The sequence below is a fragment of the Corythoichthys intestinalis genome, chromosome 13 (genome assembly GCF_030265065.1).
Source record: "Corythoichthys intestinalis isolate RoL2023-P3 chromosome 13, ASM3026506v1, whole genome shotgun sequence".
NCBI lineage: Eukaryota > Metazoa > Chordata > Actinopteri > Syngnathiformes > Syngnathidae > Corythoichthys > Corythoichthys intestinalis.
The window spans coordinates 6,782,620-6,809,613 of record NC_080407.1 but is presented as its reverse complement, the minus strand read 5'-3'; the positions used below and the strand labels follow the sequence as shown (position 1 = coordinate 6,809,613).

Genomic DNA, 26,994 nt, shown 5'->3' with positions numbered 1-26,994 from the left:
TCTTTCTATACATGGATCGCTTTAACAGAATGTTAATGTTAATGCCATCTTGTTGATTTATTGTTATAATAAACAAATACAGTACTTATGTACAGTATGTTGAATGTATATACAGTAACCGTCTTGTGTCTTATCTTTCCATTCCAACAATAATTTACAGAAAAATATGGCATATTTTAGCGATGGTTTGAATTGCGATTAATTACAATTAATTCATTTTTAAGCTGTGATTAACAAGATTAAAATGGTAATCGTTTGACAGCCCTAATAATGACCAAATAACCCTCTATGGGTTCCTCACAGAAAAAAGCCAGGAAATAAATAACACTATTGAAAAAAAAATTTTTTTAAATTTTTGTTCAGGGGGCCGGACCAAATGTGGAGGCGGGCCATATTTTGGGGACCCCTGCTCTACGCTGACAAACCCTAATGTTATAGGCCAATTTTAAAATTTCAAATTTAATTGCAATTTTTTTTTTTTTTTTTTTTTTTTTTGCAACGTTGCAAAATTAGCTAAATTAAAATTTTAAAATTTTAATTTTAAGTATGTGCAAATTTTGAGCATGTTCAATCCTCCAAATTGGCTGTTTTTATTTGCCCAGAAAAAAATAAAATAAATAATCATCCTTTGCAGAACAATAGGGCCTTCACACGCTTAGTGCTCGGGCCCTAATAATAATAATAATAATAATAATAACAATCCTTTGCGTTCAAATATAGGGCCTTCGAACCTGTTGGTGCTCAGGCCCTAATAAACCTTTGCATTTCAATAGGACATTCGCACGCTTAGTCCTCTGGCCCTAATAATAAACATTTGCACTACCATAGGGCCTTCGTACGCTTAGTGCTCGGGCCCTAAAACATGACAGATGTATGTATTAAAAAAAGAATGATTGGGTTGGGACAAACCAAACAAATATGCGGGGGTGTTCTAAATGAGAAATCCCACGAAATCGTTTGATCCTAAAAAATTGAGCGAGAGGGGCCAACATGTGCCACACGCGGTTTTTGTTCAACAAATAATCATCAAACCCCGTTATATTTTTTTAAGATGCACAAAGGGAGGTGGCTGGGTCCGTTTCGTGCGCATGCGTCGTTTTGAAAAGGTGCACGCCAGGTAGAGGGAGGGATAAGAGAGAGAGAAAGAGAGAGAGAGAGGAGCCGGAGTGAGCCTCCAATTGACATTTGATACTCAGGAAGTTGACGACGCCGTTCGGATTCTTCTTTTGTCTCATTGGAATTGTGCGTCGCCGCTCGCGAACACGCACCGCAGCCTCTCATACATCTTTTCATTTCAGCGAAAAAAAGCATGAATTGAAGATGAAAAATACTCGAGTTGGCGTGCCGCGATGACGCAACGCGATAGGGAGCCGCAACAAGGTAAGAAGTACTTTTTTTGTTTGGTTTGCATTTTTTCACAAACATTTTTTTAAACCTGTAAAAAGGCCACAAAATTGACACACAAAAAAGCCAAAACTGTTTTTACAATTGTGGATTTAAATAGAAATCCATCGTCAAAGTTATCAAAATTGTCAAAACATTGAAAGGAAATTGTTGTCAAATATTGTTCTTATAGTTTTGATATTTCTATTTTAGAAAAATGATTATAAGTGAGGGTCACGTATTGCGTTGCACCTGTTTTTGCACCTGCACAAACGCACCAATCGTACAAAACACACACGGATGATAATATTTTCAAATGCGCGGTTAATCTGGATGAGGAACAATTTGAAACCTTGTTTTTTTTCATCTTCTTTTTCCAAATTTCGACCTAAAGCTTGCATGACACGAGCGATAAATCCTCCGGAAATAAGCATTCAAGTTGGGGGGGGGGGGGCAAATGCGATTAAGGGAAGAAGGGGCTTGGAGCAGCTCCAATTAACGATGGCACGTCAAAATATCTATTTTAAATCAAAACTGCAGTTCCACAGGCTCAAGTGAGTTGTAAGATGTTTTTTTTTCATATTTTTATTCAATTTGAATCTGGAAAAAAGTATAGAAGGGAGAAATATTTGAGGAAAAATGTGTGCTGAGAAGCAGCAGAAGCTATATATTATCATAATTAAATCAAAATAAAGACTTGTATAAATAAATTTTCATAATTCACATTTCAAGCAGGCCTAATGCCATTGTCGGCTCATTAAGAATGAGCCAAACAAGCTTTAAAGGACAAGCGCTTCTTTTTAGTGCTATTGATTCGTCCAGGAAATGGCGATGGGAGCCATTTGGGGCGTCTGAGGAATCACTTAGCACGCAGTTTGGATGTCCAAGATCAATGGACTAGGCCCAGGGTGAGCTGGATAATGGCCGCGCAAAAGGGTGGGGCGTCGAGGGCGCCGGGACCCCGACAACGGCGCCCCGAATCGAGGGAACGAGTCGGAAATCGCCCAATGCGCATACGCCATTTTTGCTGTAGACTTGCCGCAGTGTCCTCGGTTGACCCTGACGGCGGCCATTTTCTGGGATGGGTCGCTTGCCTCGAAGCCGTGACGAAGAAAGGTTGACGAGCGAATTACTCGGAAGTGATTAAACTTTAAATTTTTAAAAATTAATTGGCTATTTAAGTTTTCGAGATATCGGCTAGAAAATCAAAGCTTGTTTTTCACCTTTTGCTTTTCATAACCACTAGGGGGCAACGTATCTGGGGAATTATTTTGATTAGTGTTTCTGTTTAGCATTATATTTTGTTAGCCACAAATCGTACTTGTTTAGTAAGAAAACAAGTTTAGTTTTTTCCCGAAAAATATGAAAAGATGACTTGGGAATTTGCGGTATTTTACTCATGATTGTTTGCTACGGTAGCTGAACAGTCATTGAGATGAATTATTTTAAGACCATTGAAGCCAAAGCATTTCATCACGGGTTGTGTATTTTTAAATGTTCTTTAACATGCCCTCTTCTCTCCTCTCCAGGCTTTTCCTGGTGGTCTTGACATTGACTCCTGTTCTGTGTATGGCACTGGTAGAATTCACTGTGAGAGCTCACTATCAGTGAATTACCATAGGGCCATAAACAGAGCAGAGAAAGAACCACTTTTGCACGCCGCGCACTCAGGTGGGCTTCTTTTCCCGATGCGTCTCTGTGACAACGGCGCCAATCACTCCTTCTTCTTGTGCCCGTTTTGGCACTAGCACATTTTTGCTTCTGTGTGTAAGCTTTGAGCAATTATGTGTAGTGCCAATATGGGAGAAGATAGAAATTCGTCACGTTTGTTTATCGTCTCTGCTTGGTATTTCGGTGGTCTCACGAGGCTAATTCCCTCTTCAGGCAGCTCTCCGGTGGTGTTTGGCAATGGTAGAACTCACACTGGTGAGCTAGAAGGATCCGGTGGTTCTAGACTTGCCAACTACTGCTCGAGAGACTCCACTTGCAATGGAGAAACAGAAAAGCAAGACTCCCTCCCATCTACTCCTGTCCCAAGTCAATGAGTGAGTGGCTGTTGGTGGTGAAGGGCGAGGTGACTCTCTGTTCTTCCCTTGCACACCACAGCCTCACAGCTCCCGTTTCCAGGAGGACAGTGAACACAACAATGCAGGTAAAGCCTTATTTAAGTATTATTATTGCCAGGTTGATGTTTATTGTCAAACTAAACGCAAAGCCAATAATTGTGTTTCAACAATGCGAAACTGGCAGCCAACCAGTTCATATGAATATTTGTGAACTCACAAAAATATACGGTGCAGGGATGATGACACGGGTACAGGTCCCGGAACATACGCAGAAAATGGTGCTGAAAACAACACGCAAATGCCCACTTGCCACGCTTCTTCTCTCTCAATTCAAGAATAGATATCGCTCAAAACATTATTTGAAAGCATTTTTTTCTTAATTTAGGTGAAAAATGACCGACCTTTAGATGTATAGGCTTAATAAGAACAAATGGTAATATTTACTAAAAGTAAGTGGAAGAATCTGACGCATTAATATGTTAACTAGAGATGTCCCGATCGATCGGGTCCGATCACGTCATTTTCAAAGTATCGGAATCGGCAAAAAAATATCGGACATGCCTTTTTTTTAATATATATATATTTTTTAATTAAATCGTTTTCTAATTGTATTTAACGTTACAGACATAATATGTTACACTTATCCAGAGTCTTTAGTTTAGGCTTAAGGTAGGGTTATCAAATTTATCCCTATAACGGCGGTAATTAATTTTTTAAAAAATGTAACACGTTAAAATATTTAATGCAATTAATGAATGTGCTGCACAACTCACTCACGCATTGTCGCACTCAATCTGTAATGGCGCCGTTTTACCTATATAGAGAGCAAAAAGGCAGCGTAAAATGAGTAGAGTGAATTTTGGCAGCCTTTGGAGCCTTATTTTAATAGGCTAAAGCCTTACAATCCCTCTCCCTACGATTAGAAATATCGTGGGAAGCAATGTGGGGAAGCAAGGTAGTAATTGATCTTTTTCTTAACACCCTATTTTATTTCCCAACACAGAGAAGATATATCAATTGGTAACACTAAGCACAGTCATGGTTGCACTTCCCATCATGCATTTGGGCATGGCTACAGTATCATTTACTGCAAGCTCAACAAATACACTAGATGGCAATATTTAGTCACAATATACAAAGTCACATTTATCCTTTAAGAATTACAAGTCTTTCTATCCGTGGATCCCTCTCACGGAAATAATGTTAATAATGTAAATGCCATCTTGAGGATTTATTGTCTTAATAAACAAATACAGTACTTATGTACTGTAGTTTAAATGTAAATATTCGTCTTTTTATTCATTTTTGTTCTTAATGCATTGCCAAAATGTATATTTCGGGAAAAATTATCGGGAATGATTGGAATTGAATCGGGAGCAAAAAAAAAAAAGCAATCAGATTAGGAAATATCGGGATCGGCAGATACTCAAACTAAAACGATCGAGATCGGATCGGGAGCAAAAAAACATGATCGGACCAACCCTAGTATAAATGTTATGACAATAATTTAAAATTATTTAGGCTGGCTGTCCGTGCACCTGGCTAGCTGCTGCGGCGCTAGCCTCCTGTTGCACCCGCTCCTGCATTAGCATGATCGCTGCAGCTGCCCTCTTCGCCGGTTGTTTGACTTGTTTTGAACCATCTTCCTTGTTTTTGACCAAAAAAAAAAAACAAAACAGTAAATGCAATTGTCTTATTGGCATGTTGAAATACAGTTTGATCCTGGCTGCTTGCTCCCCAGATGTCGCAATTTTCCAAACTTTTTTTATGTCAGGGGCGTGATTTGTTGGTCCAGCTTTTCAGTTCACAAATCTCCGACTCTTTCAAATGACGATGATTTTTTATAAACAACATGCACTTCCTGGGATTTGTTCTGTAAATGAATGTACGGTTGTGGTCAAAAATTTACACACTTGTGAAGAACATAATGTCATGGCTCTCTTGAGTTTCCACTTATTTCTACAACTCTTGATTTTTCTCTGATAGAGTGATTGGAACAGATACTTCTTTGCCACAAAAAACATTCATGAAGTTTGGTTCTTTTATGACTTTATTATGGGTGAACAGAAAAAAGTGATCAAATCTGCTGGGTCAAAAATATACATACAGCAGCGCTAATATTTGGTAACACGTCCCTTGGCCGTTTTCACTTCAATTAGGCGCTTTTGGTAGCCATCCACAAGCTTCTGGTTGAATCTTTGACCACTCCTCTTGACAGAATTGGTGCAGTTCAGTTAAATTTGATGGCTTTCTGACATGGACTTGTTTCTTCAGCATTATCCACAAGTTCTCAATGGGGTTTAAGTCAGGACTTTGGGAAGGCCATTCGAAAACCTTAAATTTAGCCTGATTTAGCCATTCCATTACCACTTTTGATGTGTGTTTGGGGTCATTGTCCTGTTGGAACACCCAACTGCGCCCAAGACCCAATCAACGGGCTGATGACGTTAGGTTATCTTGAAGAATTTGAAAGTAATCCTCCTCCTTCATTATCCCATTTACTCTCTGTAAATCACCAGTTCCATTGGCAGCAAAACAGCCCCACAGCATAATACTACCACCACCGTGCTTGACGGTAGGCATGGTGTACTTGGGGTTAAAGGCCTCACCTTTTCTCCTCCAAACATATTGCTGGGCATTGTGGCCAAACAGCTCGATTTTTGTTTCGTCTGACCACAGAACTTTCCTCCAGAAGGTCTTATCTTTGTCCATGTGATCAGCAGCAAACTTCAGTCGAGCCTTAAGGTGCCGCTTTTGGAGCAAGGGCTTCCTTCTTGCACGGCAGCCTCTCAGTCCATGGAGATGCATAACACGCTTGACTGTGGACACTGACACCTGTGTTCCAGCAGCTTCTAATTCTTGGCAGATCTGCTTTTTGGTGATTCTCGGTTGAATCTTCACCATCTTGACCAATTTTCTCTCAGCAGCAGGTGATAGCTTGCGTTTTCTTCCTGATCGTGGCAGTGACAAAACAGTGCCATGCACTTTATACTTACAAACAATTGTTTGCACTGTTGCTCTTGGGACCTGCAGCTGCTTTGAAATGGATCCAAGTGACTTTCCTGACTTGTTCAAGTCAATGATTCGCTTTTTCAGATCCATGTATGTATATTTTTGACCCAGCAGATTTGCTCACTTTTTCTGTTAACCCACAATAAAGTCATAAAAGAACCAAACTTCATGAATTTTTTTTGTGACAAAGAAGTATCTGTTCCAATCACTCTATCGGAGAAAAATCAGAGTTGTAGAAATAACTGGAAACTCAAGAGAGCCATGACATTATGTTCTTCACAAGTGTATGTAAACTTTTGACCACAACTGTATGCATATTATTATTTTATTTTATACATTTTTAAAAACGTTTTTATATCATAATTATTATTATTTCCTATACACGAGAGGTGCCGGATCTGCCCAAATAAGTCCCGGAACACAGGGAGGCCAAAATCCAGAGTTGCCGGATCTTGTTCCGGCAGGATGCGGCACAAATCAACCCCTGACAATAAGTGTACCTCATGAAGTGTGTTTTTGCAAATTTGACTCGCGCAATTCTTTTTGTAAAATTCTCCTCCGAAGCATTGCAGTGATGACAATATCAAGTGTTTGTAGATGGTTTCTATGGTTCCACGCGATAGGCAGAGGATAGGAAATTGAAACGCATCTATGATAAACAGCAGCGTGGTCCACTTGGATGTTGAGCTCCTTGCCTCTGTTAGCTCTGTGGCATAATTGGCAACGGGTCCGGTGTCATCTTACGGCTTTCCCCTCCTCCTCTTTTCCCAAAGAAAAGAGTGTCGTTCCCTAAGCACCATGGCCACGGTGGTCAGTGCCGTGACCAGTTAAAGTCCTAGCATATATCTGGGTCAGGCTCTGTTAATGTAGGTGACAGCGGGATGTGGGGATTAAACCCTCTTTATCTGCCCGTGCATAAATCCCAAGCTGTACAGGCCCCACTTCCCATTCAGCTAATATTTTTTGCATTGTTAGCCACCTTGAGACTGTAACTTTCATGTTTGTTACAACAACAACGGCGGTGCATGTGATGATTGTATTGTGTACAATAAACACTTGGGGGGGAAAAAAGGAGACTGCTTCATTGTATCCCTCTGCATCCAAGTGCATTGTGGGCTATTACTCCAGATGGGCCGCACGGCTCGGGTTACACCACATTTTTCAACCGGCCCAAAATGCCCCCTCTTGTGCTTCTCCGTATCTCTCACACACATTTATCCGCACAGGCTGCCGGGGAGACAGTGTGCCGCCTGTGCTAGCGGCATTAGTGCAATGAGATTAGCGTTACGCACTGTCTGGACTGGCGACTTGGGAAAGGTGAGGGTGTCGTTATGGGTCGAGTGAGGGAATGCTGTGGGCAAATGTATCGGGACACTCATTGGCTGCCATTGACAGCGATGGACGTCCAATCTATTTGAACTCTTGAGACCCTCTCAGTTCAGATGGATCGGACGTCCATCGAGGTCAATGGCGGAGAACGTACCCTCTCGGCCGCCAGCTTGTGTTCCTGCCTGCGTGATGCACGTATTAAGAAACGATTAGTGAAGATTAAAGCTCCGCTCTGGAGTGCGCCAGCGTGCACGGCTACACGGACACGTTCAGCACCGACAATCAATAGCTTCTTCCCTTTGGATGCGTTAATCCTACATCCAGCAACTTGGGCGCACAGATTGGATGGAAGTCGCTTGAATTTTATTCAAGACCGAGAGTGCCTAAATTAAATAAATTCCTTGAATATTATCATGTTGAAGAAAACCACAATCAATACATAAAATTGGGGGGGGGGGTTATTAAAAACATGACTCATTTAATTTTTAAATCATTTTTTGCCGCGCTTCATCCTCTATTCTTTTTAGCAGCAGCAACATGTTTGCTTTTGCTTACACCAACCATAGAGGAAGAAAAAAAATGCTTATGTCTGTTGTCATCATAGATGGCAACATATACAGTGGAGCAAATAAGTATTTAGTCAACCACCAATTATGCAAGTTCTACTTGAAAACATTAGAGAGGCCTGTAATTGTCAACATGGGTAAACCTCAACCATGAGAAACAGAATGCGGGAAAAAAAAACAACAGAAAATCGCACTGATTTTTAAAGATTTATTTCCAAATTAGAGTGGAACATAAGTATTTGGTCAACTACAAACAAGTAAGATTTCTGGCTGTCAAAGAGGTCCAACTTCTTCTAACGAGGTTTAACGAGGCTCCACTCGTTACCTGTATTAATGGCACCTGTTTTAACTCATTATCGGTATAAAAGACACCTGTTCACAACCTCAGTCAGTCACACTCCAAACTTCACGATGCTCAAGACCAAAGAGCTGTCAAAGGACACCAGAGACAAAATTGTAGACCTGCACCAGGATAGGAAGGTTGAATCTGCAATAGGTAAAACGCTTGGTGTAAAGAAATCAACTGTGGGAGCAATTATTAGAAAATGGAAGACATACAAGACCACTGATAATCTCCCTCGATCTGGGGTTCCATGCAAGATCTCACCCCGTGGCGTCAAAATAACAAGAACAGTGAGCAAAAATCCCAGAACTACACAGGGGAACCTAGTGAATGACCTACAGAGAGCTGGGACCACAGTAACCAAGGTTACTATCAGTAACACAATGCGCCGCCAGGGACTCAAATCCTGGACTGCCAGACGTGTCCCCCTGCTGAAGCCATTGCACGTCCAGGCCCGTCTGCGGTTCGCTAAAGAGCATTTGGATGATCCAGAAGAGAACTTGGAGAATGTGTTATGGTCAGATGAAACCCAAATAGAACTTTTTGGTAGAAACACAGGTTCTCGTGTTTGGAGGAGAAAGAATACTGAATTGCATCCGAAGAACACCATGCCCACTGTGAAGCATGGAGGTGGAAACATCATGCTTTGGGGCTGTTTTTCTGCAAAGGGACCAGGACGACTGATCTGTGTAAAGGAAAGAATGAATGGGGCCATATATCTAGAGATTTTGAGTGAAAATCTCCTTCGATCAGCAAGGGCATTGAACATGAGACGTGGCTGGGTCTTTCAGAATGACAATGGTCCCAAACACACAGCCAGGGCAACAAAGGAGTGGCTTCGTAAGAAGCATTTCAGCATTTCCTGGAGTGGCCTGGCCAGGCTACAGATCTCAACCCCATAGAAAATCTGTGGAGGGAGTTGAAAGTACGTGTTGCCCAACGACAGCCCCAAAACATCACTGCTCTAGAGGAGATCTGCATGGAGGAATGGGCCAAAATACCAGCAACAGTGTGTGAAAAGCTTGTGAAGAGTTACAGAAAAGGTTTGGCTCTGTTATTGCCAACAAAGGGTACATAACAAAGTATTGAGATGAACTTTTGGTATAGACCAAATACTTATTTTCCACCATAATTTGCAAATAAATTCTTTAAAAATCAAACAATGTGATTCCCCGAGAGTGTTGAAATTAAATAAATTCCTTATGTCTGAATAAATAAAAGAAATCAATAAATGAATGTTATCATATTGAAGTAAACCACAATCAATACATTAAAAAAATCTATTAAAAACGTGATTTATTTTTGAATCATTTATTTGCCACGCTTCATCCTCCATTGTTTTTAGCAGCAACACATGTTTGGTTTTGCTTACATCAACCATAGAGGAAGAAAAAAAATGCTCATGTCTGTTGTCATCATAGATGGCAACATATAGAGTGGTATGAAAAAGTATCTGAACCCTTTGGAATTTCTGCATTGAATCACCATCAAATCTGAGCTGATCTTTGTCAAAATCACACAGATGAAAAAAAAGTGTCTGCTTTAATCAAAACCACACAAACATTTCTCGGTTTTCATATTCAAATGAGGATAGTGTGCAAAGATTGACAGAAGAGGGAAAATAAGTATGTCAACTATCACATTTACAATACTTCTCAAGACAATTCTTACCAGGCGTGTGTTTTATAGTGGGCAGGGCAGCTTTAAACCACTCATCAGTGATTGGGCACACACCTAATTTAAATTGTTTGGGGAAAAAAATTGGTTTCAATTGCTGCTTAAGTCTCCTTTGGCTGAGGGTTCACTTATTTTTCCCCTTTTCTGTCATTATTTGCATCTAGTGCTGCAACGATTATTCGATTAACTCGAGTATTCGATTAGAAAAAAATATTCGAATTAAATGTTGTTGCTTCTAGTATTTAATTAAAGTGGCGTTGTAATGGTTTATTTCGAAAGTGTTTGCATTTCATTTTATTGATTTGGGTGGATACACTGCCCTCTGGTCTGCCTCATTTCACATGGCTGAATCCGACTGCTCCCTTTTAAGACCAAAGTAAGCTAAGTTTTTGTTTGCGCTAATGTGTTTTTAAAAAAAAAAGTTAGCATTTTATAGCATTTAAGCTAACGGACTTTTGCTATGTAAGTTAGCCAATTGTTCTTTTGCTGTACATAGATCCTTATTTCTTTAATTTTTTATACCGTTTGAGGCTCAGCTCAGGTATTTTAATTTTTCATGTTCCTTATCCGATTACTCGATTATTCGAACTAACTAGTGCTGCAACGATTAATTGATTAACTCGAGTATTCGATTAGAAAAAAAATATTCAAATTAAATTTTGTTGCTTCGAGTATTCGTCTAATTAAAGTGGCGTTGTAATGGTTTATTTTGAAAGTGTTTGCATTTCATTTTATCTATTAGGGTGGATACACTGCCCTCTGGTTTGCCTCATTTCACATGGCTGAATCCAACTGCTCCCTGTTAAGACCAGAGTAAGCTTAGTTTTTGTTTGCGCTAATGTGTTTTAATGCATTCGTATTTTAGTTTATAGGTATATTTAGCTTTTTTTTTTTTTTTTGTGAATATGTGTCTGAACCATTTGTTAAGAGCGTTGTAAAAAAAAAAAAATGGTAGCATTTTATAGCATTTAAGCTAACGGACTTTTGCTATGTAAGTTAGCCAATTGTTCTTTTGTTGTACATAGATCTTCATTTCTTTAATTATCTGGTCTTTGCCTTTTTGGCAAAGCCAGATAATGTTGTTCTGCGACTTTATGATTATTTATTTATTAATCAACTTATTCTCCGCGTTTTTCGGCGCGCCGCACAGCCCGTACCGCTGCACCGATCGGCACCGTTCAGGTATCGACACGTCCGCAATTTTTGTGTGACTGTGGCTTTTTGTCAAACGACCCTGAAAAATTTTCCGTTTTCATGAAAACGCCGATTTTTAAAAATTTTTTCAAAACGCTACTTGTCCTAAAATTTTTGACCAAATCACATAATTTGGACATCAAAAATTCCGGGACGGTGAGAGGCATAAAGATTTGGAAAAAAGAAGAAAATTTGGAAAAAGTTTACGGTTCCTCGGGAATTTGCAAAAAACTTTCCCATTCATTTTTAATGGGAAATGTCCCATTCACTTTCAATGGGATTTCCAATAGAATCTGCATTGCATTGTTGCCATTGACGGCCATGTATGGCAAATCTATTGATGCTAATGGAGTTGAATTCTATCAACGCCTATGTAACTCAATGCCATTGACGGCCATGGACGTCCAAAATTTTTCCCATTCATTTTCAATGGGAAAAACAAAAATTTCCCCAAATCAACAGGAAATGACCAGATATCAATAGGAAGTGTCCACCAAACTTCCCCAATTCCATTGACGCTTTTGAAGGGTGCTGCCATTGACGGCCATAGACGTCCAAATTTCCCATTCATTTCTAATGGCATTTACTTTGTTTAATGCCATTGACGGGCATGTTTGTCCATTCTATTGATAGCCCTGGGTGGGGGTAAGATCCGTATCTCCACACGGCAAAGACCAGAAGTAATTTCTCCAGAAATTGCAGTTTCTAGTTTTTTATACCGTTCGAGGCTCAGATCAGGTATTTTAATTTTGCATGTTCCATATCCGAATACTCGATTATTCGAACTAACTAGTTCATTGATTAATCGACTACTAAAATAATCGATAGGATGCAAATAGGGCTGTAGCTATCCTCATTAAAATATGAAAACAGATAAATGTTTGGGTGGTTTTAGTTAAAGCAGACACTGTTTTTTCATCCGTATGATTTGGACAAAGATCAAATTTTATGGTGATTTTATGCAGAAATGTGAGAAATTCCAAAAAGTTGATACTTTTTCCATACCACTGTAGAGGCCAAATTCTAATCCAATAATGGCGCTCACATTCCACTTCCAACACTTCCAGATAAAGCAAAATAGATGGTTGAAAATCAATTAAAACATTATTAAGGCAGAATTTGCAGGTGCTTTTTATATCCTACATCAATTGGAAAAGTCAACTTGATGTTGTAATGGTGCAGTCAAAAGATTTCCTGCACTTAGCTAAGTGGCGGTAGAAGCCCCCTGAGGTGTGCGGCCTTTTTCCAAGAAAGCACACGCCCAACAACACCGTTTGATTCCTCTGAACGCGAGGCGGCAAAACGGTTTCATCAGAGTGAGCGAGACCTGGCCGGGGTTTTAATCTGGAGGACGCGGGATGAAGGATGATGCCTGATAGATTAAGGCTCGTCCGCTTCTCTCTCTCCATGTGTGTGTGCAGCAGAAGCAACCCCCCCGAGCAAATCCCAGGCTTTAAAGCCGAGGAGGTTGGGGAGGCTTATGATGTAATCACGGCCCTGTCTGTCACGGCAGGGAGTTTGCTGGGAGAGGAGAACGTGGAGGTTAGAGTGCTTTTATGGGAAGTAGAAGGGCGATTGGAATGGAAAAAGACATCGTTTGTCAATGAGTGGACACTCAAATGAACTCAATATTAGGTGCACCTAAGCCATATACAGTATATGGTAGGGGTGTGACCAGTGCTTAATTTGTAAATCATAGGGTGCAGGAACGCAAAGTACATATGACAGCGCAGGGATGACGAGACGGGCACAAGTCCTGGAACAGACGCAGAAAATGGTGCTGAAAACAACACGCTGTGGGACTTACAAGCCTCAATTTCAGATAATTGCCGAGGGAGTTAGTTGGATTGTCTTAAAAATTGGTGAGACTGTTCAGGAGACATATGAGATCTTAAGTTTTTAAAATAGTGCGTTTTCATTAATGGGTGTGACCTGGGCGTGGTGCCAAAGTCGGCCATTTTTTCGGCAAAATGACAAATTCAGTAAATGACTAATAGCTCCTTGACACGTTCAATCTTTTTTATATCTGGCATATATGTGCAGTATCCCACCTTTAACACGAGTGCATTGAAATATTACCCATTAGGCCTACTGACCACCTAGTGGGAACAGGAAATGCCTTTTTGTACGAGACTGGCTCCTCCTCAAAAGGAAAAAAAAAAAAAAAAATCTATCAGTTAAGAACCACTGGCTTAGAATCATGAATTGATGAAAAACACAAGTAACAAGTGGACATGGCACTGTGCTGTCATTTTAATCTGTTTGAGCGGGGCATATGCGTTAATTGCGTCAAATATTTCAACGTGATTAATTTAAAAAATTAATTACCGCCCGTTAACGCGATAATTTTGACAGCCCTAGTTATTATCTATTTAATTAATAGTGTTATTATTATTCACAATATCATATTTTTACTTTACTTTTGCTCCGCGAAGAATCCAGAAAGGGTTATTTGATTGTGGCTTTCTGAAAAACAATACATTTTTACATTTAGGCACTCCTGCAATCGTCACTTTTTCTGTTACAAACTGACCCCAGCCCCTCATCAGAGAAGGGAAAAGTTATGTGGCCCTAACAGGAAAAAGTTTGGGCACCCCTTGACTACAACCACAATTGTGAACAATGAAGTCAGACAAAAAGACGCATGAATATATTAAAAGTCAAGTCACTTTAATTCATTTTGTTTATCATGTCAAGAGTCATTTCACAATCTGTACAACATACTACACTGTCTATCCCCACAATGCCAATTTACATACGGATAGTCAAGAAAAGGTTGGTAAGACAATACGGAAAATTGAGGATGGCAGAGTTGCGGAATCAAAAATTGTTCACACAAAATTACTATGTGATTTTCATACAGTAAAAAGCGTCCAACTTCAAAAGAAAAATACCTGATGTACTTCCTGAGTACTGCGATGTGATAAAAAAACATTTTATTGTCATGTGGAGTCTACAGAAAGGAGTGTAGTTTAACTGTGAAGCCTTTTTGGTTCATTTTCGGTGAGCAAATAAATACCTAAGCAAAAAAACAAACAAACACTGAACACATAATGTGCACACCCTGCCAGCAAACGTCATGTATGAAGTTTGGAAGTGTAGATTAGGACTCGGTGTCGCGGTCCGATCACTGCTCCAACGTCACCACCTCTACCGCTTGACCGTCCAGCGTCATGGTGCTGTCGATGCGTGTGGCGACCGGTGCCATGGCCACTTGCACGGGCCGGTTGCCTTGCGCCAGGCTGGTCACCACCGTCTGATACATGCTGACTGGGATTTGAACCAGACCTGGAAGAAAACATTTCAGAATTGATATTTTCAGAGTGGCGTATGTTAGGCCCTGTCAAACAATGGTGCGATTGAACATCCGCTGCGCTCTTCCCCCAACACAGCTGTGTGTGCCTGCAGGGATTACCGCCGCCGTCACGTGGGCCTTCCTCTCCACCCTCCAAGCTGTCCGAAGCCTGCGCGCATAGGCGGATCTACTATTCAGGCGAAGTAGACGATCGCCTTAGGCCCCCAACCAGTAGGGGGCCCCCAACCAGCTGCCCTTGCCCCAACGAGCAATGGCTTGGGCCATTTAGCATCGCTTAGCTGTTCGTTAGCTTCACTTAGCTCTTAGCACTGCACGACCCACTCACGCATTGTTGCGTTCAATCTATAAAGGCGCCGTTTTACCAATATATAGAGCTAAACGCAGCATATAATTAGTTGAGAGAATTTTGACAGCCTTTGAAGCCTTTTTTTTGTTGGCTAAAGCCTTACATTCCCTCTCTCAGCAATAAAAATTAACGTGGGAGGCAATGTGGGGAAGAAAGGTAGTAGTTGATCATTTTCTTAACACCCTATTTTCTTTCCCAACGCAGAGAAGATATATCAATTGGTAGCACTACGCACAGTCATGGTTCCACTTCCCATCATGCATTTGGGCATGGCTACAGTATCATTTACTGAAAGCTCAATAAATACACTAGATGGCAATATTTAGTCACAATATACAAAGTCACAAGTCTTTCTATCCGTGGATCCCTCTCACAGAAAGAATGTTATTAATGTAAATGAGCATCTTGAGGATGTATTGTCATAATAAACAAATACAGTACTTATCTACTCTATGTTGAATGTATATATTCGTCAGTTTTATTCATTTTTTTCTTAATGCATTGCCGAAATGTATATGATCGGGAAAAATTATCAGGAATGATTGGAATTGAATCGGGAGCAAAAAAAAAAAGAAATCGGATCAGGAAATATCGGGATCGGCAGATACTCAAAAACGATCGGGATCGGGAGCAAAAAAACATGATCGGAACAACCCTAACAAATATGATTGGCAATGAATAATTATTATAATAATAATATTACTATTATATATAGTAGTATACTATAGTAATATTGCTAGATTTTTTTAAAGAATTGTTTTGAATAATGTTGGAAAGGCAAAGTCAGTGTTCTGAATGTTTACTTTCCATTCTTTTGCACTTTTATCACCATTTAACCTCATTTTTTATTTGTGATCAACTGTTGTTATTTACATGATTATTTGTACTTTAATAAAGAATTTAAGTGTTCCAAAATAGTTTTGTGAATTAATAAGCATCAACAAAAATGTCATTGCTAAATTAGTAAAAAAAAAAAGAAAATTATTAGATGAGTCGATTAATCGTAAAACTAGTCAGGAGAAAATTTGTCGTTTAGGACAGCCCTAGTGTACCAGAACATATTTCCCCCACACCTTTTTAACCCCTGACCCATGAAGCGGGCCCCTGGATATGTTCGCCTTAGGCCCCAAAATTGCCAAGTCCGCCACTGCCTGCGCGCACCATCGTCCGCATGCGGCAGTAATTGTTTTTGTATTTAAAAAGCTCAAATCCAGGGGGGGCTAATTGTCAAGCACACTCTGCCTAAGCCCACTCGCCGGTGATTGGCAACAGCGCGGAGGAAGCATTCGGTCGAGTGGCCACTCTGCGAGATGGTCGCTAAGACCTGCCTGTGTGTGCGTGAGCCAATTCAGCATCAACGCACTTCAAGCGACGTCCTCCAATCCAGTGATTAACTCGGTTAGGTCAACAGAAGGACTCTATGTCCAAACAGCCACTTTAAACCGAAAGTGACTTTTGCTAGTGGGCGTCTTTGATCGAATTGGAGGCGAGGTCGAAGTGTGCGTACAGAACGAACGGTCAAGTTTACGTGGCAGCGCCGAATGACAGCTGGTCCCCGTGATAAGACGTGTTCTCGTAATGGAGTGGATCAAAGCTCTTTAGGAGGGTGAGGGGCGGGCCCTCGGGCGAACCGGCGACAGCTTTACTTTGATTGATTGACTTAAGTGTTGAGAACTCATTTGTTGTATTGATTAATTGGCGATTGAAAAACACTAATCTGGTGTAGCATTTAAAGACACTGTAAGGTGAATTCAGATATTTTCCATGTCATTTTACTCATTGAGTGACATTTTAACTGGATTGGAAGTAGAGGTTAGATTTTGTGCCCGAACCCGACCCGACCCGACATTCGGGTCTGGTCGGGCCCACATTTTAAGCATTCACGTTCGGGTCAGGTCGGGTCGGGCCGCCATGCCGGACTAATAAATTATTTTAAAAAATAAATTTAAAAAAATGTAGAGCAGGCTGTCTGTATTGCGCTTTTGCTTGTGCGTGTGCACAAACGCCGTTTTTTCTTCTTGTCCTCCCGCTGTACCGTTTGCGCACGGCCGAGGCGCCGCCCTCATTTTCATTTCCTTGTCAGAGGGGCGTGTCCATGTGAGAACAATATCCCACACACTCAGAAATATGTTTAACAAACTTTCCCAGCATTATTTCGTCGTGTGAATGCTTTGATAATTCTCAAAAAAATATGTAGATTATTTAAACATTGAGAAAACTCGAAGAAATGAAAATAAATTGCTGCTGCTGCGTTTTTTCCGCGTCACTCCAAAAAAAATAAAAAATAAAAAAATCGGGTTTTTCGGGCTCGGGCCTGCAAATCTAGTTAAGTGATCGAGCTCAGGCCGGGCCTCAATACCAGCGGGCCGTGTCGGATTTTTTAGGCCCAAACTAGGCTCTAATTGGAAGACTATCGCCGTCAATGACTTACACTGTAGATTTTTCTTTCAGCTGTTATCACAAAAGTGAGTACACCCCTCGTATTTCTGCAGATATTTAAGTACATCTTTTCATGAGACAACACCGACAAAATGACACATTGAAAAGTAGTCTGTGTGCAGCTTATATAACTGAGTTCATTTATTTTCTCCTCAAAATATAACCATTAATATCTAAAGCCCTGGCAACAAGAGTACACCGCACAGAAACTACGTCCATCCCTAAATGTCCAAATTGAGTACTGCCTGTCATTTTCCCTCCAAAATGTCATTTGACTCGTTACAGGAGTGCTGTCAGCATTGCTGCAGAGATTGAAGAGGTTTGGGGTCAGCCTGTTAGTGCTCAGACCATACATCAAATTGGGGTGCATGGCTGTCACCATGCAAACTTTGCTGAAGATATGTCAACAAAGCACATGAATTACTGGAACCAGGGGTTAATTTGTGCCAGATCCTGCCGGAACTAGATCTGGCACCTCTTGATTTTGGCCTCGCTGTGTTCCGGGACTTATTCAGGTAGTGCCGCAGCAGCTAGCCAGGTGCACGGACAGCCAGCCTAAATAATTTTAAATTGTTGTCATAACATTTATACTAGGGTTGTTCCGATCATGTTTTTTTGCTCCCGATCCGATCGTTTTAGTTTGAGTATCTGCCAATCCCGATATTTTCCGATCCAATTGTTTTTTTTTGTGCTCCCGATTCAATTCCAATCATTCCCGATAATTTTTCCCGATCATATACATTTTGGCAATGCATTAAGAAAAAAATGAATAAAACTCGGACGAATATACACATTCAACATACAGTACATAAGTACTGTATTTGTTTATTATGACAATAAATCCTCAAGATGGCATTTACATTATTAACATTCTTTCTGTGAGAGGGATCCACGGATAGAAAGAGTTGTAATTCTTAAAGGATGAATGTGACTTTGTATATAGTGACTAAATATTGCCATCTGGTGTATTTGTTGAGCTTTCAGTAAATAATTCTGTAGCCATTTAACTGTTCTGCCCAAATGCATGATGGGAAGTGCAACCATAACTGTGTAAAATGGCACCAATTGATATATCTTCTCTGCGTTGGGAAATAACATTGGGTGTTAAGAAAAAGATCAACTACTACCTTTCTTCCCCACATTGCTTCCCACGACATTTATAATTGTTGAGAGAGGGATTGTAAGGCTTTAGCCAATTAAAAAAAGGCTCTAAAGGCTGCCAAAATTCACTCTACTCTTTTTACGCTGCCTTTTAGCTCTATATATAGGTAAAACGGTGCCATTATAGATTGAACGCGACATTGCGTGAGTGGTTCGTGCAGCGCATGCGTTGACTGCGTTAAATACTTTAACGTGATTAATTTTTAAAAAATTAATTACCGCCGGCCGTTAACGCGATAAATTTGATACCCTACTTTAAGCCAAAACTAAAGACTCTGGATGAGTGTAAGACATTTTTTCTGTAACGTTAATACAATTAGAAAACGATTTAATTAAAAAATATATACAGTTAGGGCAGGGCGGTAAACCGAAAATTTACCGTCACCGAAATTCTTAACGATGACCGACGTAATTTTGACCATGTCGGTAAATTCGGTAAATTAATAAAACAAGAAAATATAGTCTTTTCATCCCGCTTTGATTCTGTGTTGTTCGTCTATGTTCATTCCCCTTTAAGAAAGCAGTCAATGGGCTTACGTAGGGAGTCACGTGATCATCAAGGAGCCAATCAAACAAAAGCCCGGTAAGCTAACGCTAGCAGCTAACGCTACAAGCAAAACGTGATGGAGTGTGGCTTAAGGGAGGTTCACCAAAGTTTCAACCGACATTTAGTAGACTCTTGGTGGCATCCAGACGGGCTTTCACCCGCTGTCCTCCCTTGTTCTCACGATTTCCGGAGATGGTGCTTTCAGTGCTTTCTACTGGTAGCCAGGCTAACGCTAGCTAGCGGCTAACGCTACAAATGAACGTGATGGAGTCGGATCGCGGCTCTAACCTTGTCGAAACGGCTGAACTTAATGAGTGGATTGGGCACGGACTGCATCTAGCAATTACTATGTGGCGTTATTTTGTATCTGTCTGTGTGTGATTCCTCTGATAGCTTTTGTGATGGTAAATCATTCAGCATAAAGTACAATCCAACGGCGAAACTTATAATGACCGAGAAATGGCCCCAGCTATTTTTCTGTATGTGCTTATTTCTGTGTCATTATTGCTATCATAAAATCTTAAGCGTTTCATTTGAAGAAGATCAATATAGCTTTAATGTGTGTGTCTCTCTCTGTTTGTTTGGGGGTTTATTTGTGCGTGCATTTATTAAAAAATGCACTGGGGGGGACCCTGAAACCATAATGTAAACACTTGTATTTAATAATTATGTCACAGCAGCCATTAACAATAAGTTGTCTTTTTGAAGTGTACTGTTCAAGCTGCAAGTCATTTGTGTTACAATGACATGTTTGCACAGGCATATTGATTTTGATAATGTACATTGTTCAAGTCATACACGCTGTCATAAATGTTCATACTTGAATTCTTATTGCTTACAATACATTTTTATAAACTTAATGTTTAGACTGCATGTACAATTGTTAAATACAGTATATGAAATTGAATGCTGGTAAATAAATCAACAAGAAACAGTTAATCTGTATTTCATGCATTGATTCAGATTTTCACATTATATAACAGTACGCTTGGGCGAATTTATCGTCATTTATCGTTATCGAGATAAATCTGCTCAATTTATCGTGATACATGTTTAAGGCCATATCGCCCAGCCCTATATACAGTATATTTAAAAAAGGCATGTCCGATATTTTTTTGCCGATTCCGATACTTTTAAAATGACGTGATCGGACCCGATCGATCGGCGTTTTTAAAAATGTATAAAATAATAATATGTATAAATTCATTTACAAAACAAACCCCAGGATGTGCATGTTGTTTATAAAAATTTAACGTAATTTGAAAGAGTCGGATATTTATGAACTGAAAAGCTGGACCAACAAATCACGCCCCTGACATAAAAAAAAAAGTTTGGAAATTTGTGGCATCTGGGGAGCAAGCAGCCAGGATCAAACTGTATTTCAACATGCTAAAAAGACAGTTGCATTTACTGTCTTTTTAGAAAAACAAGGAAGATGTTTCAAAACGACTCAAACAACCAGCAACTACAACGATCATGCAAATAAGCGGGTGTAACAGGAGGCTAGCGCCGCAGCAGCTAGCCAGGTTCACGGACAGCCAGGCAAGCAGGGTGTACTGTAAGTCCCACCTGTGGTTATGTGGGCAATTACCCATGCTGTGCACAGAATAGCCTAAAAAAATTGTTATCATAACATTTTTACCATGGATATTATCTGAAATTGAGGTTTGTAAGTCCTGCAGCATGGCAAGTGGGCATTTGTTTTCAGCACCATTTCCTGCTATGTTCCAGGACCTGTGCCCGTCTCATCATCCCTGCTCTGTCATATGTACTTTGCATTCCGGCACACTATGATTTACAAATTAAGCACTGACTGGAACATTGTCCTATAGTCTGATGAGACGGGTGGGCTTTCATGTGTAAGGTCTTGAGAAGAGAATTCCTCCTGGGGTGACAGCTATGCACACCAATTTGATGTAGAGTGCGGCATATGGTCTGAGCACTAGCAGGCTGACCCCCCCACCTCTTTAATCTCTGCAGCAATGCTGACAGCACTCCTGTAACAAGTCACATGATATTTTGGAGGGAAAATGACAAGCAGTACTCAATTTGGACATTGAGAGATGTACGTAGTTTCTATACGGTGGACTCGGTGGTGGTGGTTTAGATATTAATGGCTATATTTTGAGGGGAAAATAAATTAACTGTATTATATAAGCTGCACACAGACTACTTTTCATTGTGTCAAAGTGTAGTTTTGTCAGTGTTGTTCCATGAAAAATACTTAAATATCTGCAGAAATGCGAGGGGTGGACTCACTTTTGTGATACACTGTATCATTACTGAAGTTGTTTTTCCTTTTTGTCAATGCATAAACTGTGCATGTGATGTCATATTGCACTGACGGAGGTCAGCTAGCATTAGGAGAAGGACTGGAGTGACGCAACAAGTTGCAGCCGCCATCTGTCGCATCAGCACGGAGTAGATTAGCCTCCGAGGAGCCCGCGGAGGCAAGCTTAAACTAATTGGCTGCAAAGAGTCAAAAAATTCATAGGTGGAGAAAATTTTGGGGAGTAGGAAAAAAAATTTAAATACCTGTGGCGTCCTGTACTCCCGCCAGTGCCCCGACAGCAGCTGCCGTTTCAGCCAGCACGATTTGCCCCCCGCCTTGAAGCGTCGCTTCCGCCAACGTCGCAACCGCGTGGGCTGCCGCTTCGCTACGAAAGACGATCAGTTAAATAACCAAAATATTGCAGATCTTTAATCGGTCAGTGTAAAATCTTCACATTTAAAGCTTACGTGTGCAGAATTAGAGGTGCACACTGTCTAGAGGGGGGGTTATTAGGGAGATGTGTGGGTGAGGGGGCAGGAGTGTAAGAGGCTTTTCCAGTCTGGACTTAGAATCTCTCTGAAGGTGGCAGGTGCAGCCGCCTCTAACAAAGCAGTTTTCTTAACCAGGAGGAATTAGCATGAGCTGACTGTGAACTGATGAAGATGAAAAAAACAATGTTCCTCAGGTGGGTGCAGGTAACAAGCCCTGCTGGGACCAACCCACTTGATGCTGTCACCTTGGTGACAGGAAAACTGCTGATATGTTAGCATCTTAGCTGAGCAAGGCATGATGTCCAATTGGTATTTTCAACACATCTAACTCTGGACATAGTGTTAATTCTACAGGTGCGTTCACACAACCCCCTAGCAAAAAGTATGGAATCACCAGTCTCGGACCAGCACTCACTCAGACATTTTATCATGTAAAAAAAAACTGATAGAAAGCTTGAAAAATAATGAATTAGTTCAAAAGTGCAACTCTTTAGCATTCAGAAACACTATAAGAAATCAATAAAAAACATTGTGGTGGTCGGTAAATGTTACTTTTATAGAGCAAGTACAGGGAAATATATATGGAATCACTCTATTCTGAGGAAAGAAATATGGAATCATGAGAAACAAACAAAGAAATAACCAAAACACATATCTAGTATTTAGTTGAACGGTTAGTTGGGAGTTCGCAGTCTCTGAGGCATGGACTTGATGAGTATTCTTCATCAATTTGATCCCAACTCTCTTTGATTGCAGTTGCCAGATCATCCTTGCTGGTCGGAGCCTTCCTGTGGACCATTTTTTTCAATTTCCACCACTGGTTTTCAATAGGGTTGAGATCGGGGCTATTTGCAGGCCATGACATTGACTGGATGAGTCTTTCTCCAAGGAAGGCTTTAACAGTTTTAGCTTTGTGGCATGATGCATTGTCATCTTGGAATATGACAAACATATTTTCAATTAAAAGGATAAGAAAGCTGTCTAAATTTTTTTAGGCAGTCATCTTTGTAAATCTCACTGGAACAGCACCCAACAAAAGTTCCAGCATCATCACTTTGTCCAATGTAGATTCTTGACTCTTGACACCTTGTCCAATGCAGATTCTTGACAAAGTGATGATGCTGGACCTTTGGTTTGGTGTTGTTCCAGTGAGATTTACAAACATGATTGCCTGAAGAAAACATTAAAATTCCCTCAGTCCTTGATGATATGGGGCTGCATGTCAGGCAAATGCACTGTGGAGATGGCTGTGATTAAATCTGCAACAAATGACCAAGTTTACATTGAAATTTTAGACTGCATTCCTTTCCTTTCAATTGAGAATATGTTAGTCATTTTCCAAGATGACAATGCATCACGCCACAGAACTAAAACTGTTAAAGCATTCCTTGGAGAAAGACTCATCCAGTCAATGTCACGGCCTTCAAATAGCCCAGATCTCAACCCTATTGAAAACCGGTGGTGGAAATTAAAAAAAAAAAAAAGGTCCACAGCAAGGCGCCGACCTGCAAGGATGATCTGGCAACTGCAATCAAAGAGAGTTGGCACCAAATTGATGAAGAATACTCATCAAGTCCATGCCTCAGAGATTGCAAGTTGTCATAAAAGCTAAAGGTGGTGCTACTAAATACTACAGATGTGTTTTGATTGTATTTCTTTGTTTCTCATGATTCCAGATATATTTCCCTGCACTTGTTCTGTAAAAGTAACATTTACTGACCACCACAATGTTTTCTATTCATTTCTTTTAGTGTTTCTGAATGCTAAAGAGTTGCACTTTTGAACTAATTCATAATTTTTTCAAGCTTTTTATCTGAGTTTAGTCTACATGATAAAATGTCTTGAGTGAGTGATCGTCCGAAGCTGGTGATTCCATACTTTTTGCTAGGGGTTGTATTATTAGAGGATTAAGGCTTTTTTCTAACCTGTTGAGTGCCATGGTGACAGTGGCACCTGACTGCATTTCGTGACTGGCTGCAACAGCGGCTTCAGCTAGCGACGCTACCGCCTGCGTGGCCTCTGAGGCCTGCGTGGTTTGGATTGTCATCTCCCCGCTCTGGAGGGTGGCCCAGTTTTGCTCCACCTGAGGAGTCGCTTTCATCAGAATGCATTCACGTGTAAAAAAAAAAAACAACAACAAAAATAAACTCATATTCACGTGTGCCTTTACTTCTCCGTCCGCCACTGTGGAGTAGTTGACCTGCGCCACCGTCACGCCGGGTAGTTCCGAGGCGTCTGCCAACGTGGCCACCGTGTGCCCCGTCCCGACTTGGATGAGCGACACCGTTCCGTCGGGGTTGTTGATAGTCTGCACCACCGTCTGCGAGGGCACCAGGTGGGCGATGCTCTGCGCGGCGGCCAGATGGTGCTGCGTGGTCGTGGTGGTGACCTGCTGGTCCTCAAAAGCGTACAGCAGATCCTCACGTCCATGCTGCTTGTAGCAGTTTTTCACAATGGTCCTCAGCGCCTGCGTCCAGGAGACCTTGAGGAGTTCCAGAAACAAAAAACTGTCAGAACACTTATGGCGGAAAACACTTAGGTGACTTGAAGTTCCGTTCTGAGACCCCCAATTTGGCCAACTTTCAAAATTGTCCGACGTGCATGTGCGATACATCATTGGAAAGCTTAAAATCTCAATTTTCTGGGGGAAGAAACATTTTGAACAGGAGGGCATTTTTAGAAAAAATTTTTTTTTAATTAAATCAAAATTTGTTGCTTCGAATATTCGTTTAATTAAAGTGGCGTTGTAATGGTTTATTTTGAAAGTGTTTGCATTTAGTTTTATTGATTAGGGTGGATACACTGTCCTCCGGTCTGCCTCATTTCACGTGGCTGAATCCAACAGCTCCCTGTTAAGACCAACGTAAGCTAAGTTTTCGTTTGAGCTAATGTTTTTTAATGCATTTGTAAATTAGTTTATAGATATATTTAGCCGTTTTTTTGTAGGAAAATGTGTCTGAACCATTTGTTAAGCGCATTGTAAAAAAAAAAAAAAAGTTAGCATTTTATAGCATTTAAGCTAGCGGAATTTTGCTATGTAAGTTAGCCAATTGTTCTTTTGTTGTACATAGAGCCTCTTTTTTAATACTGTTTGAGGCTCAGCTCAGGTATTTTAATTTTTCATGTTCCTTATTCGATTACTTGATTATTCGAACCAAGTAGTTCATCGATTAATCGACCACTAAAATCGGATACACTGCCCTCCGGTCTGCCTCATTTCACAAGGCTGAATCCAACAGTTCCCTGTTAAGACCAACGTAATCTAAGTTTTCGTTTAATGCATTCGTAAATTGGTTGATAGATATATTTAGCCGTTTTTTTTGTAGGAAAATGTGTCTGAACCATTTCCGCCTTATCTCAAGTACTTGATGACATGACTCTTACCCTGGTTTTTTGGTCCTCAGATCGCACGTCACTGCGCACGTTGGCCCAGGGGATGTCATCGGGCCACCACACGGGCTTGCAGCTCTCCTTGCCCCAGCCGGGTTTGCCTCGGCCCGTCGAGTACTTCAGCATCTCTGGGATGAAGGCTCGCAGCTGGGCCTGCAACAGAACAACAAAACGAGTGAGCCTGAAATAAATATGCCCTTGACGAGGAAAAAAAACAAGTGCGAGGTGAGTATTGATCAGCAACTTCGTTCGCAAATAGCATAGGGCTCTCTAAAAAGGGGAGCGAGCCACAGACTAATCTACAACCCCAAGCAGAAAGTATGGAATTACCAGTCTCGGACGAGCACTCACTCAGACATTTTATTATGTAGGACAAACTCGGATAAAAAGCTTGAAAAGAATAATGAATTAGTTCAAAAGTGCAACTCCTTGGCATTCAGAAACACTAAAAGAAATTAATGAAAGTAAATGTTACTTTTATTGAGCAAGTGAAGGAAAAAAATATGGAATCACTCCATTTTGAGTAGAAAATACAGACACGCCCAGTCAATTTCCTTTTCTTAATTGGGCCCCTGCTTCAGATTAGATCTGCTCGTTAGTCAGCAGTTAAAGCAGTGCAGTTATCACACCTTAGAGAGCTACTGGATTAAGTGGATACACACGAATCATGGCTCCTACAAGAGAGATGTCTCTGGAAACCAAGGAAAGAATTATCAAACTTCGTGAAGAAGGTGAGCTACACGTATGGTTGCCAAAGATGTGGGCTGTTCACAGTCGGCTAGTACAAACAGCATGGCAAGGTTGTTAAAGTTAAGCGTACTGGTAGACATCCAAACTTCATGACAAACAACTAAAGGTCATATGTCTTGAAAACAGAAGATGTACAACAACACAAATGAAAAAATGGGAGGAAGCTGGAGTCAAGGTATGTAACAGAACTGTGAAAAATTGCAGACAGAAAATGGGATTTTCATACAGGAAAGCTAAAAGGACACCATCATTGAGACTTAAACAGAAAAGAACAAGACTGCAGTGGGCTGAGGAGAGGCAATTATGGGCTGTGAATAACAATATGAAGGTTATTTTCAGTGATGAGTCAGGAATCTGCATTGGACAAGCTGATGACGCTGGAACTTTTGTTTGGTGCTGTTCCAGTGAGATTTACAAAGATGTTTGCCTGATGTAGACATCAAAATTCCCTCTGTCCTTGATAATATGGGACTGCATGTCAGGCAAAGGCACCGGGGAGATGGCTGTGGTTAAATCTTCAATAAATGCACAAGTTGACATTGAAATTTTAGACAGCTTTCTTATTCCTTCAATTGAAAATATGTCATTTTCAAGATGACAATGCATCATGCCACAGAGCTAAAACTGTTAAAGCATTCCTTGGAGAAAGACTCATCCAGTCAACGTAATGGCCTGCAAATAGCCCGGATCTCAACCCTATTGAAAACCGGTG

At 40.7% G+C, this 26,994-nt stretch overlaps 1 protein-coding gene and 1 long non-coding RNA gene across 8 annotated transcripts in view; one reads left to right on the top strand and one right to left on the bottom strand.

Annotated features, from left to right (window-relative positions):
* Positions 1–910: 910 nt before the first annotated feature.
* Positions 911–25,757, top strand: LOC130927840 (uncharacterized). The gene is made up of 4 exons (XR_009066528.1): positions 911–1,380; positions 2,913–3,054; positions 3,268–3,535; positions 25,547–25,757. It is a non-coding gene; the product is annotated as an uncharacterized LOC130927840 (long non-coding RNA).
* Positions 14,235–26,994, bottom strand: part of nrf1 (nuclear respiratory factor 1) — a 26,991-nt gene continuing 14,231 nt past the window's right edge. For 3 of the 7 annotated variants that reach the window (XM_057853922.1, XM_057853918.1, XM_057853921.1), the window contains exons 7-11: positions 25,527–25,685; positions 24,301–24,624; positions 24,068–24,225; positions 21,915–22,036; positions 14,235–14,858 (exon numbers count right to left, since the gene is read on the bottom strand). In XM_057853922.1, the coding sequence (XP_057709905.1) occupies positions 14,698–14,858; positions 21,915–22,036; positions 24,068–24,225; positions 24,301–24,624; positions 25,527–25,685 (924 nt within the window). In that variant the 3' untranslated portion in view covers positions 14,235–14,697. Of the gene's footprint in view, positions 14,859–21,914; positions 22,037–24,067; positions 24,625–25,526; positions 25,686–26,994 lie in introns of all 7 variants that reach the window. The other 4 variants (XM_057853917.1, XM_057853916.1, XM_057853919.1 and 1 more) reach the window with 3 other exon arrangements.